This window comes from Oreochromis aureus, linkage group 13 (genome assembly GCF_013358895.1).
Source record: "Oreochromis aureus strain Israel breed Guangdong linkage group 13, ZZ_aureus, whole genome shotgun sequence".
In the NCBI taxonomy this organism is placed as follows: Eukaryota; Metazoa; Chordata; class Actinopteri; order Cichliformes; family Cichlidae; genus Oreochromis; species Oreochromis aureus.
Window position 1 is genome coordinate 16,034,322 of NC_052954.1, and position 11,823 is coordinate 16,046,144.

The 11,823-nt window shown below is 42.1% G+C and overlaps 1 protein-coding gene across 2 annotated transcripts; it reads right to left on the bottom strand.

Moving 5' to 3' along the window:
- Positions 1-5: 5 nt before the first annotated feature.
- LOC116322743 (adenosine kinase-like) lies at positions 6-11,806 on the bottom strand. Of its 2 annotated transcripts, none has more exons than XM_031742904.2 (11): positions 11,619-11,806; positions 9,387-9,461; positions 8,285-8,338; positions 4,957-5,035; positions 4,699-4,871; positions 4,500-4,608; positions 2,221-2,391; positions 2,083-2,118; positions 1,872-1,986; positions 1,684-1,770; positions 6-1,581 (listed from the first exon to the last, which is right to left on the bottom strand). In XM_031742904.2, exons 1-11 carry the CDS (start codon positions 11,708-11,710, stop codon positions 1,457-1,459), a joined length of 1,116 nt encoding a protein of 371 aa, XP_031598764.1. In that variant the 5' UTR covers positions 11,711-11,806; the 3' UTR covers positions 6-1,456. The 2 variants fall into 2 exon arrangements, with proteins under 2 accessions (XP_031598764.1, XP_031598765.1); XM_031742905.2 differs by lacking the exon at positions 11,619-11,806 and adding an exon at positions 10,675-10,829.
- Positions 11,807-11,823: the final 17 nt, after the last annotated feature.

Here is an 11,823-nt window from a genome sequence, read left to right on the forward strand (position 1 = left end):
AAACATCTATGATAAAATCTGTTTTATTTTTCAATTTCAAAGTTTACCACAATGATGGGCAAACTGTTCCTACTGTCAACAATTCTCAAACAGGTTATAAGGCTTTTTTGGTGTATATGAACATATGAAGGAAGCCACGAAATTTAGGGACACTGACACATGATTCAGTCCAACCAGATAGATTTGACAACACCTCTTACAGTATTTAATCCTACACATATTTCCTACCTTTTACATAAACTCTGAATAAAGTTATATTCAAGTATTCCGCGTTTATCTCACCAGTGTATGAATCACAGCACAGACATTAATACAGACGGTTTATAACACTTGGCCCCGTATAGGGATTTTCACCCAATTTCTTATGAATCTTTATTTATTACTCAAGAAAACTGATTTGATAAAAAATGAACAAAATGGTTAATTTTTTTTTTTAAATAATTTAACAGAATTGCCCCGAGTTTGCCGTGATATTGCAGAAGAACGTTAATTTATTTGAAAAAAATCAACTGAGAGAAAAGGTCTGCTTTAATGCCCACTGTATTCTTATGGCAGACAACCCCCAAATATAATGATCCATTCCCAGCAATGCATTATATATAGAAGGGAGGTCATGTCAATATCAATACTCTCATGAGCTTTCAAGTTTCCCTGCACAGACAAATGCAGGCTCATATAACATCCCCAGGCCTCTGCCCATCAAGTCTGCAAACTGCTAGAAAGAAAGGCACTCATTACTTGATGCCGGTAAAGTCTGAATATCACTGACAGTCAACATTTTGCAGCTTTCACACTTAATAGGCAGAGGCTTTGATACATTAAAAAAATGTACACTTAAAATGCCATTTGATTCACAACTGGCCAGCTAAATCGTAACTTAATCAAATAAATCAATGGAGCGCATTTCTGAGCAGCATTCAAAACCTCCTGATCAGTGTTTTATTATTTATTCCTGTGTATGTGTAAATGCATCCTCCTGTTGCTATAGCTGTTTGTGCTTGGACTCTTGTCTCCAAGGGGACGAAATAACACACAAAAAAAAACATAAAACAGACTCACAGGATATTGACATGGTTTTTCCACGAGAGTCTGATTGGTGTCAGTGCATCCACATGCAAGAAGTGTCAGAGCTGAAGTACAGTTCAAAACTGTAGAAATCAAATGTCCGTGAAAGGAGTATTTTACATTTAGAGCCCTTTTTGTAAAGGACAATTGCCACATTTCCTGGTGTTACCATGATTCCTTTAAGGTAATTTATTTAAACGAATAAACGGGCATATGAACTAGGAACTGATAAGAAATGATGTGCAGATAGATTAAAACGAAAAAAAAAAAACGAAGTAAAACAAAGTTGAGGGTTGCACTTGTAGAAAATAGTGGAACTTCTATGTTGGGGTTGTGGAGGCAGAGTGGGTATGAGGTTTCAGGCTGAAGGAAAGGCTTTCCTGACGAATCCTCACTTGAAGTCGGGTTTTTCTGGGAAGCTGCATCCTGCTCGCTGGATGATGACATTGGCAGCGTAGTGTGCCGCCTTCACACACTGATCCAGAGGTTTCTCCTGGACAAGCTCAGACAGGAAACCTGTGTTGCAAAAGAAAGGCTTCGACGATAAAAATCAACAGAAGACACAAGACTGAAGCAAATCGACTGAGGCACAAAAACGGAAAAACTGGGGCCTCTTACCTCCTACGAAGGCATCGCCTGCACCGTTTGTGTCAACAATGTATTTCGGGTCAGTTTTCACTACAGGGAAGGTCTCAATCTTGTCACCTGGAAAGACGAGGAGAAAAACATTTCACTTCCACACAAGGACAAGAGAGAGTGAAACAGATGCCAGGAAATGGGGGGGGAAAAAAAGAAGAAAATATTACTTAGAGCCATAACCGTTTCATCCTTCCCCTGAGTAATAACTACAACCCTCTGTCTCTTTTTGTTGTCTTTGGGTAGAGCCTGGGCTTTCCTGGCAATTTCCTTAATGTCCTTTGTCTGCAAACAAAATACACATTAACACACAAAGCAGATGATACACAGGAAATCCAGCCTTTTTCTTGTGTAAATGATAAAGTCTAACGGTCTACTCACATCAAAGTCTTGCTCTTTAGCAAAAGCAGTTGCCTCCTGAGAAAACAGAAAAAAAAAAAGATCACATTGAGTTAATCTGAAATATGTGCAAATCATTAACGTCAGTGTGGAGATTTCACTGTGAGAAGTGTGGCTTACTGTCTCATTGCCAAACAGCACATCGACGTAAGGCATAACCTGCATGAGGTTATCCTTAAAGAACTGGCAGATGAAGGGCGCAGAGAGGTTCATGCAAAAGAGCTTGTTATTTTCCGAAGCATGCTTCGCTACTTTCAGGATGGACTCCAAGGAGACAGTCAGGAAGAAACCCTGGAAGGAAGGAACGACACTGGGTCAGGACTAATCTACTTTTTATATCTGATGGGTCTAATGAGTCACATACACTAGAATAGAATTAGAATAGAATTCAACTTTATTGTCATTGCACATGTCACTAAAGCCTTGAAAAAAAAAAAAAGCCCCACATTGAAGGCACAAAGGTGAGTGAGAGCACAGAACGTCAGGCAGGACAGTCAGTGTCACAGTTAAACCACCGAGTTATCACAGACTAATCCAAGCATGTGTTTGTGGCCCTGCTTCTGCTTGAGTCACGCTGCCAAACAATCTGAGCACGCATGATATTAACCATCTCACAACCATCATCCACGCAGAGCATGAGACTCACATAATGAATGCCAACAACGCAGGAAGATCCAAGAACCATAAAAAACAACACAGGTGAAGGCTGGATACTGCAGATCAGTACCAGGGTAAAACATAAGTGATTATGCAAGAGCACAGAGCAGGCCGAATAAGTGAACGCCGCCCTAAGTTAGGCCAGACTCACACAGGCTTAGAGGCCGGTCAGTGACCTAACCTGCAACCAAAGGTCGCTAGGGGAAAAAAACATTCCTGAGTGGTAGCCCAATGGTTGCTACAGGGTGATGGCAGGTGCATGATGAAATTGGTTGCAAGGAGTTTATGCTGCTTCACTGAGATTGCTCTGGTCGCTTGTCTTCAAATGCTCGCCGCGCTGTAGTGAATCTGTGAAAATGCGACAGATCCGGAAATAGACACTGTTCGCCTTCAAAGTAAAAGCTGAGCCTCAGCGCTGCAGCCAACACTTTCTAAAAGGCAGTTGGAAAGGGGTGTTGGACTTTTTCTAAGTTTTACTACAGCCCAGCGGGTAGTTAGTGAGTCTTTACAGACAACTTTACCCAACTTTACTCGAGGTTGCCAGGTGGTCACCAACCATCTCCAGGCCCATGTGACCACAACCTCACAAAGTAATTGGGTGGAACAGTCTTAAATTACAAACCACTGGACAAAAAACACAAGAGGCTAGTGATGTGACTTAGAGCTGGGCGATATGACCCAAAATTCATATCTCGATATTTTTTAGCTGGATGGCGATATAAGATATATATCTCGATATTTTTTTAAAGCCATAAAGTAAGAACAAAAAGAGAGTTCTTAGTCAAAGCTGTGTCCCAGATGTCACACAGGCACTTTTATTAACATACAGCATAGATGTACATGAAAAAAACTACTCAAAAATAAATTATGAGCATTTATTAAATAATGATGCTCTATAAATAAAAGAAAACTATGTTGTTTTGTGCACAACAAAGAGCAAATTGTGCAGTCAAAATGTAAACTAAAAGACGCTGAGCATAATAACATAGACAGATTTCACAGCTGCTCTGTTCCCAACTTCTACTGTGTGACTGACAGCCTGGAGTTTGAAATCCGCTTCGTAACCATGTCTCTGAACAGGTGCCATTTATGGTCCTTATACACACACAATACGGTAATATTACGTTGAAGCACAGTACGTATCACTCCGCGAGGCTCCTCGGTAGCCGTAATGCTCCGACAATCCATCAAGCGGTGCAGCTCCGTAGCTTAGCAAAGTCGAACTAAAACATTTTTTGACAGATTGCTGAGCGCCGTGTATCACATAAAATCGGTTCGCGGTCATCAAGCACAACCAGAATTCATACAAAAGGCGCGCAGTCAACTTTTGAGAAAATGAAAGGATTTCAGGCCGTGCATGGCGTTAGCATGGCTAGCTCGTTAGCACGTTGACGCCATCCAGCCCCACACACGGGGCGATGTGCAGTAACTCATTAACGGAGATTTGCCGTGTCCATCTTGTCGCTGCCTGCACGTGAAGCGATGGGGGAGGAGGGGGAGTTGTGTTCAGTGAAGGAGAGGTAAGTGGACGAAAGAGAGGCAAACTTGCGGCTCCGCAACTATAATTATAAGGTAACATAGACTATATCGATATAAAGGATATTGTCACATCTTATATCTCGTATAAAAATATATCGATATTTTTAAAAAAAAAACTCGATATATCGCCCAGCTCTACTCCATGCCCACCTTAAAGCTTCATTAAATTGGCACAAATCAGCATACAGTGATGTAATACTTACAGCAATGTAGTAGACTTTAGCTTTTTCCACCAGCTTCCAGTTCTCCTCGAGGTCTAGATGTTTATCCTTCTTATAACAGTTAGCAGCAGCTAGGTTAGCCACCAAAGACCTGAGAGCAAAAAAGTAGTAGTAGTAACACAGGTTTATAAACAGGTTAGATCACACTGAGTTTGCATGCTTTTAACATTCAATTACCCACCTGTTATCTCCGGTGATGCAAGCAGCACATGTCCCTGTGGGCTCCTCGTCCTGCTCGTAGTAGTGGGCGTCGACGTGCACCTCCTCAGCCTTCTCCTTCAGGATCTCTCCAAACTTGTCTTTCCCAATGCAGCCAAAGAACGTGCCCACCTTATGAGGTTCTTGGATCATCCACTGTAGACAGTGACAGAACCTTGGATCAAGATCAGCCAGCCGATCCTGCACACAGGCCAACATTTACACTTAAAATGAATCTCACCTGAGCGATCTTTATGGAGTTCTGTGTGGCTCCTCCAGCGTGGTATTCAACCTTGAACTTCTTCACCAGCTCCTCGAACCTACAGAAAGAAACAAAGGTGTGACTGACATTTCCAAAAGGAAAGTATGTCAAACTAGATAGGGCCAATCACTAATCAGAAGTTTGAAACCAAGAGCAAAGGATTAATAATGACTGATCGAACTGTGGCTGTTTGGCACCAAAGGTTTACACCTTATCAAATATAATTTATATATTTATTTGCTGAAGAAAATAACATGAAATCTAAAGGCAGTAAATCTTAGTTTGGTATAAAGATTGGAAACACAGCGTGCAAACTAATCCTGGTTTTTCAAATGACCCAAAGCACAATTAAATGAAGATATGTCTGATTTTTTTTTAAAGACTATCAGTTGAAACAGAGCCACTTTTCCTTGTTTTGATTCCTCCCTGGGCCACCAGAAATCCACTTCCTATTAATCTAAGTGGTCTGACAGTGCACTGATAAGTGATATTATCAAGGCAATCTCCATGTAGACTTCACTGCACAGAGCATTATTTGCAGTCATTTCAAGAGCCCTGGAGAAATAAACGCCCCAAGATTTGCAATTTTTCAAAAACGTTTTTTAAGGAAAATGCATATATGTGCCTCTTATTAGGGAATATCAAAAGCTTTCCACAGGCAGTGATTACCATTGTGCTATTAAACTGGTTTGCATGACACTGCATAATTGCCTCTTTTATTGGGTTTCCCTCTATAGCGTGCCTGGTGATGGCTGCAGTCAGTAAAATCCCTTTGTATCAGACTACACTCTGCAGATAGCAGCCTCATATTTTTTCCAGGTCAAGTAGACAATACATGCATGACTGACCACTGATTATACTATCTGAACCATTTACCACTGTTATATAACACAGACATGCTTCAATTTTCTGTTTACAGCTAAAGCAAGAGAATTTGCTATCTTACGCTCCATAAATGTAGCTGTGCAATGAGCCTACACACAATAATGTTTTTTTGTGGTTTATTTGAGTTTCGGAGGCAGCATGTTCAAATACAGTACTGTGCAAAAGTCTTGAGCCACTCTTTATTACTTTCTAAATGAGAAACAAGTGCTGTGAATGACTAAATCATGTGCAAACATACATGGCAATCCTGTAGATAAGGCAAAAGCAGGGTCTGTGCGTTTGTGCACTTCTAATCAGCTTGAAAGTCAGTACTTGACATGAACACCTCTATTCTTCAACAAAGCCTGAACTCTTAGGAAAGCCTTCTTGTAATTTTCTTTAAATAGTCTTCAGGGATAGGTCACCAGGCTCCTTGAAGGACATTCAAAGCTCTTCTTGGGTGTTGCTCTGAGGAGGCCAATCTATGACTTACAGTGCTTGGGAAGCTGTTACCAATCAGAAACTTTCCAGGTAACTCGAAAGCTGATGCTACTTTTCTGCATTTATGATTTCATCAATTTTGATAAAATCCCAAACACCACTGGTTGAAATGCAGAACCAAAGGATACCAGGGCCTCCATGTTTTACAGATGGCTGCACACTCACTGCTGTACCTCTCTCCTGACCTTATCTGTACATATTGATGACAATCTGAACACAAACTCATCACTCCTTCAATTCAATTCAATTTTATTTATATAGCGCCAAATCACAACAGAAGTCGCCTCAAGGCGCTTTATATTGTACAGTAGATCGCACAATAATACATACAGAGAAAAACCCAACAATCATATGACCCCCTATGAGCAAGCACTTTGGCGACAGTGGGAAGGAAAAACTCCCTTTTAACAGGAAGAAACCTCCGGCAGAACCAGGCTCAGGGAGGGGCGGCCATCTGCTGCGACCGGTTGGGGTCCTTAAGACCTGTTGCCACTAATTTTTAGTCAACTTCTTGTGAAATCTGGCATTTCCCTTCTTTAAGAATGGCTTCTGGACAGCCACCCATCCACTAAGACTATTTCTGATGAGGCCTCAGTGAACAGTAGCTGGATCAACCGAATGGCCAGACGCATCTCTCAGGTGCTGATTTAAAAAAATATTTCTTAACGACATTAGTTTTAGATACTGGTCTAAGAACTCTGCTACTTCTTCTTTTGTCCAGTTTCCTCAAGGTCACACTGTACAGCATGCTAACCTATGCCAGGTTTTTGGCTAATAACTCATCTTGTTGATGCAAAAAATACAATTTGATGTCTGAGAACAAACTATGTTTGTCTGCAGTAGCCTGCTGGTAACAAAGTACCCAATGATATAATTTTAAAAAGGCTCTTTGCTAAGTTCTTTATTATGTATATACACAATCCTTGATTCTGATTCATTCCTTTAGTACAAGGACTTAATTAAAAATCAGTGTAAGGACACCCTTAACAGACCTTCAGAAAGCCTGAAGAATTATTGCTCAAGACCACTTTAAAACAATTACAAGAAAACGTGGCTCTTTGGCAGCAAAATAGAAAGAAATGAGGGGTAGCTCAAGACTTTTGGACATTATTGCATCTCTTCAGAAAGTACAACAGGCACACTGTTGCTAAAGGTCCTGAGACTGAGCCAGAGGTTGGAGAAAGGGTGATGGGAAGAAAAATGGAGCAAGGGTCACTGTCCATCGTAGGAATTATCTCCCTCTAACAGTTCAGTCCCTGAGGCGTCTTCACCGGGGGGGGGGGAAATCCCCTGCATGTTACGCTTCTCTGAGGACTAAAACAAGTACAGCCTGAGAGGCTTAAGAAGAAGCAAGACTAGCAGATTAAACGTGTGGACTTGCACCTTCTTATACGTGATCAATGATTCCCCTAGTACACATCACAGATCAATATCAATCACATACCGATACATAAAAAAGTGTCATTTAAATATGTGTTGATATCAAATATTATCCTCAAAAATGAGTTGTGCATGCAAGTGCCTGCCATTATCAAAGGACAACCTGCTGTCATATATAGACTGAACTGTGAAGAGTAGGAATACATCAGTGTAACCACACAAGGCCACATATGACTTTCTTATCTCCTGCTGTTAAATGTTTGCTTTCTGGCTCTTGTCTCAGAGGGACTGGGAGGAAAAGTGTCCCGGTCTGCTATTGGATGAGATGGTCTGCGCTGAATCTGCTGTTCTACCACTGGCTGTGTGTGAAGGCACAGAGGTCAATCGTGGCACTTTCTAGTGTGCGCTTGTTTTGACTGGCCCACTCCAGAGCACAGGGGCGCAAACTCAGTATGAATTCAGAAAACAAACCCTGTTTGAAGATTAGGTAAACCCACATGGGAAGAGCTCTACAAAAACCTACATAATCTACAGTGAATGTTGCAACAGAGGAGATACTAACAGTTCTTTGTGCTTCGCTTCAGCCAGGATCTGATCGTTGGGTTTCAGAGAGTACCTGCAAATAATCAGAGGAGAAAAAAAAAAAAGAATTACTTTCAAAGAAAACAGAAATAACATGCATGTGGACGCCATTTATGTGAGCCAGGATTGTAAGCGCAGTAGGAAAGCTTCCAAATGTGCTGTTCACACATTTTTCCTGTGAAAGTGTGATTTGTTTTCCTCTTACAACACCTCAAATACTCTCAGTCTAACTAAAAAAAAACAAACCAAAAAAACAAGCAATAAAGTTAAATAAGGTATGGTTTCCTTAACGGGAGGTCACACAACAGTAGGCTGGGGATTAAAGTGCAGTTGTAGTTGTGCTTTTTTGTAAGTGGGACTGAATTAGAGCTACAGCCGGCTGGTTTAGCTCTAATCCAGGAGTTTATGCAAGGGGTTAATGAGTGGACGCTGAGCTGCCCTTTGTCCCGTCTGTCTTGGTCAACTCACAGGGAACACGGCTACTCTGAGCAGATTTCAGCTGATAGCTCCCACTACTACAGAGAGTAATTAAATGTGTCATGTCAATACAATCCCTGGATTTCTACATCATAGGTAATAATCACAACTTCTACAGGATCTTTGAACGCCTCAGTTTTTGGTGATGTAAATACACGTGATGATCAAACAAGGTGCGGTTTCTTTTCAGGATACATTAAAGCAATGCATCTGCTGAACATACAGCTCTGCTGACGCTGATTATTAGACAGCTCTGCCGCTTCCTGTGCTCTGCTTCCCTTTATCGTCCTTATCTTGCTCCTCCACTGATCAAATTACATCAGGGAATCTCTTTCTCCTCGAGCCTGTCACTGATGTGACCTCGCTGATACCAAATGTCTCCTTTTCAATTGATCTTATGTGACTTGCTAAAAAAACAAACAAAAAAAACTCCTTCTCCTTTATAACATTAGGGTTAAAATAAGCATCAATGCAGTATTATTTCGGAAGTAAACACCTCCTGACAAGTATGTGTTCATATATATGCACTATTTTATTACCACTCATTACTGGACCAATCAAAGGGCAGGATTACAAGCACTCATGATTCTAATTTTCATACTTACTTGTCTAAGAAATCTTTGTCCACAACAGCACAAATGTCCAGCAAGGGGTTTCCCATCCCAAAGAGTGAATTAGCGCTGAAACATAAAGACAAACAGATTTAAGCTACATCTCTTAATTTTAATACGACAGCATTCACGAGTCATCTGCACATTAAATCATTTCAGTCTCATCGCTTTGTCTTCGCTTTAATAAGGTGCTCTTAACAGTTGAGCTGGAGTGGAAATCCATTACTCCTTTGCTCTGGTTGAGCGATCTGTCAAATGCTCAGGCATTTCAGGAACAGTGCAGAAAGCCAAATTTCACTGGCTTAAAAATTTATGATTGCTCACTCCAGTGAGCGTGCCATTTTATTTCTATTCAAAAAAAGATCTGTTTCCACCCGACTTTAATTATGTGACTTAAGGCACAGCACGAATCAAAGAGACATAAATAGGAAACATGCATGACTCATCAGAAGGCACTACAAAATCCAGTCAGTCATGCATGTAACTTTGTTATGGCGTCACAACGTGGCAACATCAGGACAGCTGTACACTCAGTGTGCTTGTGCTGCTTGTGTAGTCTGCTCTTTTCCTGGGGCAAGCAACTGAAAGTAGAGCTTGAATATCACAACAAAACACAGTTTTATGATGACAAAAAACCAAAACAAATAACAGAATTTCAGAGAACCACAGGAACCACTACTCTGTGTGTCAACATGTTGGGCACATCGGTTGCCAAATCCAGCCAGCGAGTTAGTCCACAGTTGTTTCACCTGTAAGCAAAAACTGAACTGCGCGTGCATTATAATCCACATGCTGCCACATGCTGCCACCACGTGCCCTTAGATCTCAGTCTTGGTGTCATTTTCACAGGTGCTCTTGATATGAACAATTTTTTTCTTTGTCAATGCTTTTGGGAACCCCCCCTCCCCCAGATGGAGCAAGTCTTTGAACACAGCTCTTGAGAGATGCCACCTCCACATGAACACGTGGAACCATATTTGCCCATAAAGGCTCTCTGTCTACTCTCACCCAAGGCAAAGATTTACAGTTAATATGAAAGAACAGCTTTTTCAAAAAAGCAAAGAGCAGTTCACGCCAAGACTTGACGGTGACTTACGCCACACAGACGGGTTTCTGTCTTGGAAAACCGTCCAGCTGATATTTGCTGCATCGTATCTACTGTCTCCTACAGCACATATATCATTTCCAATGTGCAGTCAGATGATTACTAGGCATGTGCAGACAATTACACTAAACCATGCCTGCCTTTAGATCAGCTCCCCTAACATAAGGTTGCTCTTACCTTGCAGCAGACATATTGTTCCTCTTTGTGTGCACCAGCTAGACACTGACAAACCTGTTGGGCGACCTAAAACCGGTTCAAGGGGGAGCTAGAGCATTAAAAGTTGACAATTTCACCTCAGTGTGCAGGAAGATCGATTTACCACTGCATACACAGCTCCTCCTACTCGGCGCTGGCCGATTGGAGGCAAGGGCCACGGCTGTGTGACTCTGTGTGGTGATTGGCTTGTCTCGCTGACTCTAGGCTCAGTTCACTCACTCATTTGAAGCCAAATTACACCGTGAGAAGCGTGCTGATGATTGGGCTGCTGGAGTGCCACAATACGACAGCAAGCACGCTGCGGATGAGGTGAATGTAGTAATCAGCAGCAGCCATCAGATTTCTTCAGAGCGGGGTGGTGATGGTGGAAGCACTACAGCATTGCAATGACCGCCACGTGACTTGTTTCGCAATTGAGTGTTTTGGGAGCTGGTACGGGATGGATCTTGCAAGCTCTCACTGCAGCTGTGCAGAGTCCCAGACCAAGTCCCAACATTGCTTCCTGCAGCCCAGGACAGGTGGTACTCACGCTCGACCACAACCTAAAACCTGCTGCAGCTAGATGGGCTTGCTTCACCGCAGAGGTGCCCAAACCCTTCAGGCTTTATGAGCCAACAGTTAGTTAAAGATCTGCTTATCAAAAAGCAGAAATATCAAAGGACTTTACACCCGCTGCTAAACGCTACGACCTCGTCCCCATTGAACTGCTTCAGAGGTCTCGAAAACATCCAAAATCAATGTCCAAACTCACGATTTTGTGCACATGTCATACACACACACATAGGCTAACAGTGTGAACCTTTTAAGGTTTGATACGGACATATATTAGCATTAAACTTGGAGGCGTGGGAGGAGGGTCGTGTCTCCTCGCTGTTATTAGGGTTATTTTTTTAGCTTTCGGTCACCTTAGTTTGACGGCATTCTCTTTAGGCGGAGGCTCGGGCTTCTCCTCCTCTGAGAGTTTTGGTTTCTTTGCTTTGGGTTCGTCTGAAGCCATGTTGACTGGGTAAAGCACGTTGCGATCACCTTAGCCGGCACGAAAAAGCGGTCATGCTATGAGCAATAGGCTGTGGTTGTTTCTCCGGGGAATGGCTCGCAGGCAATAGTCCC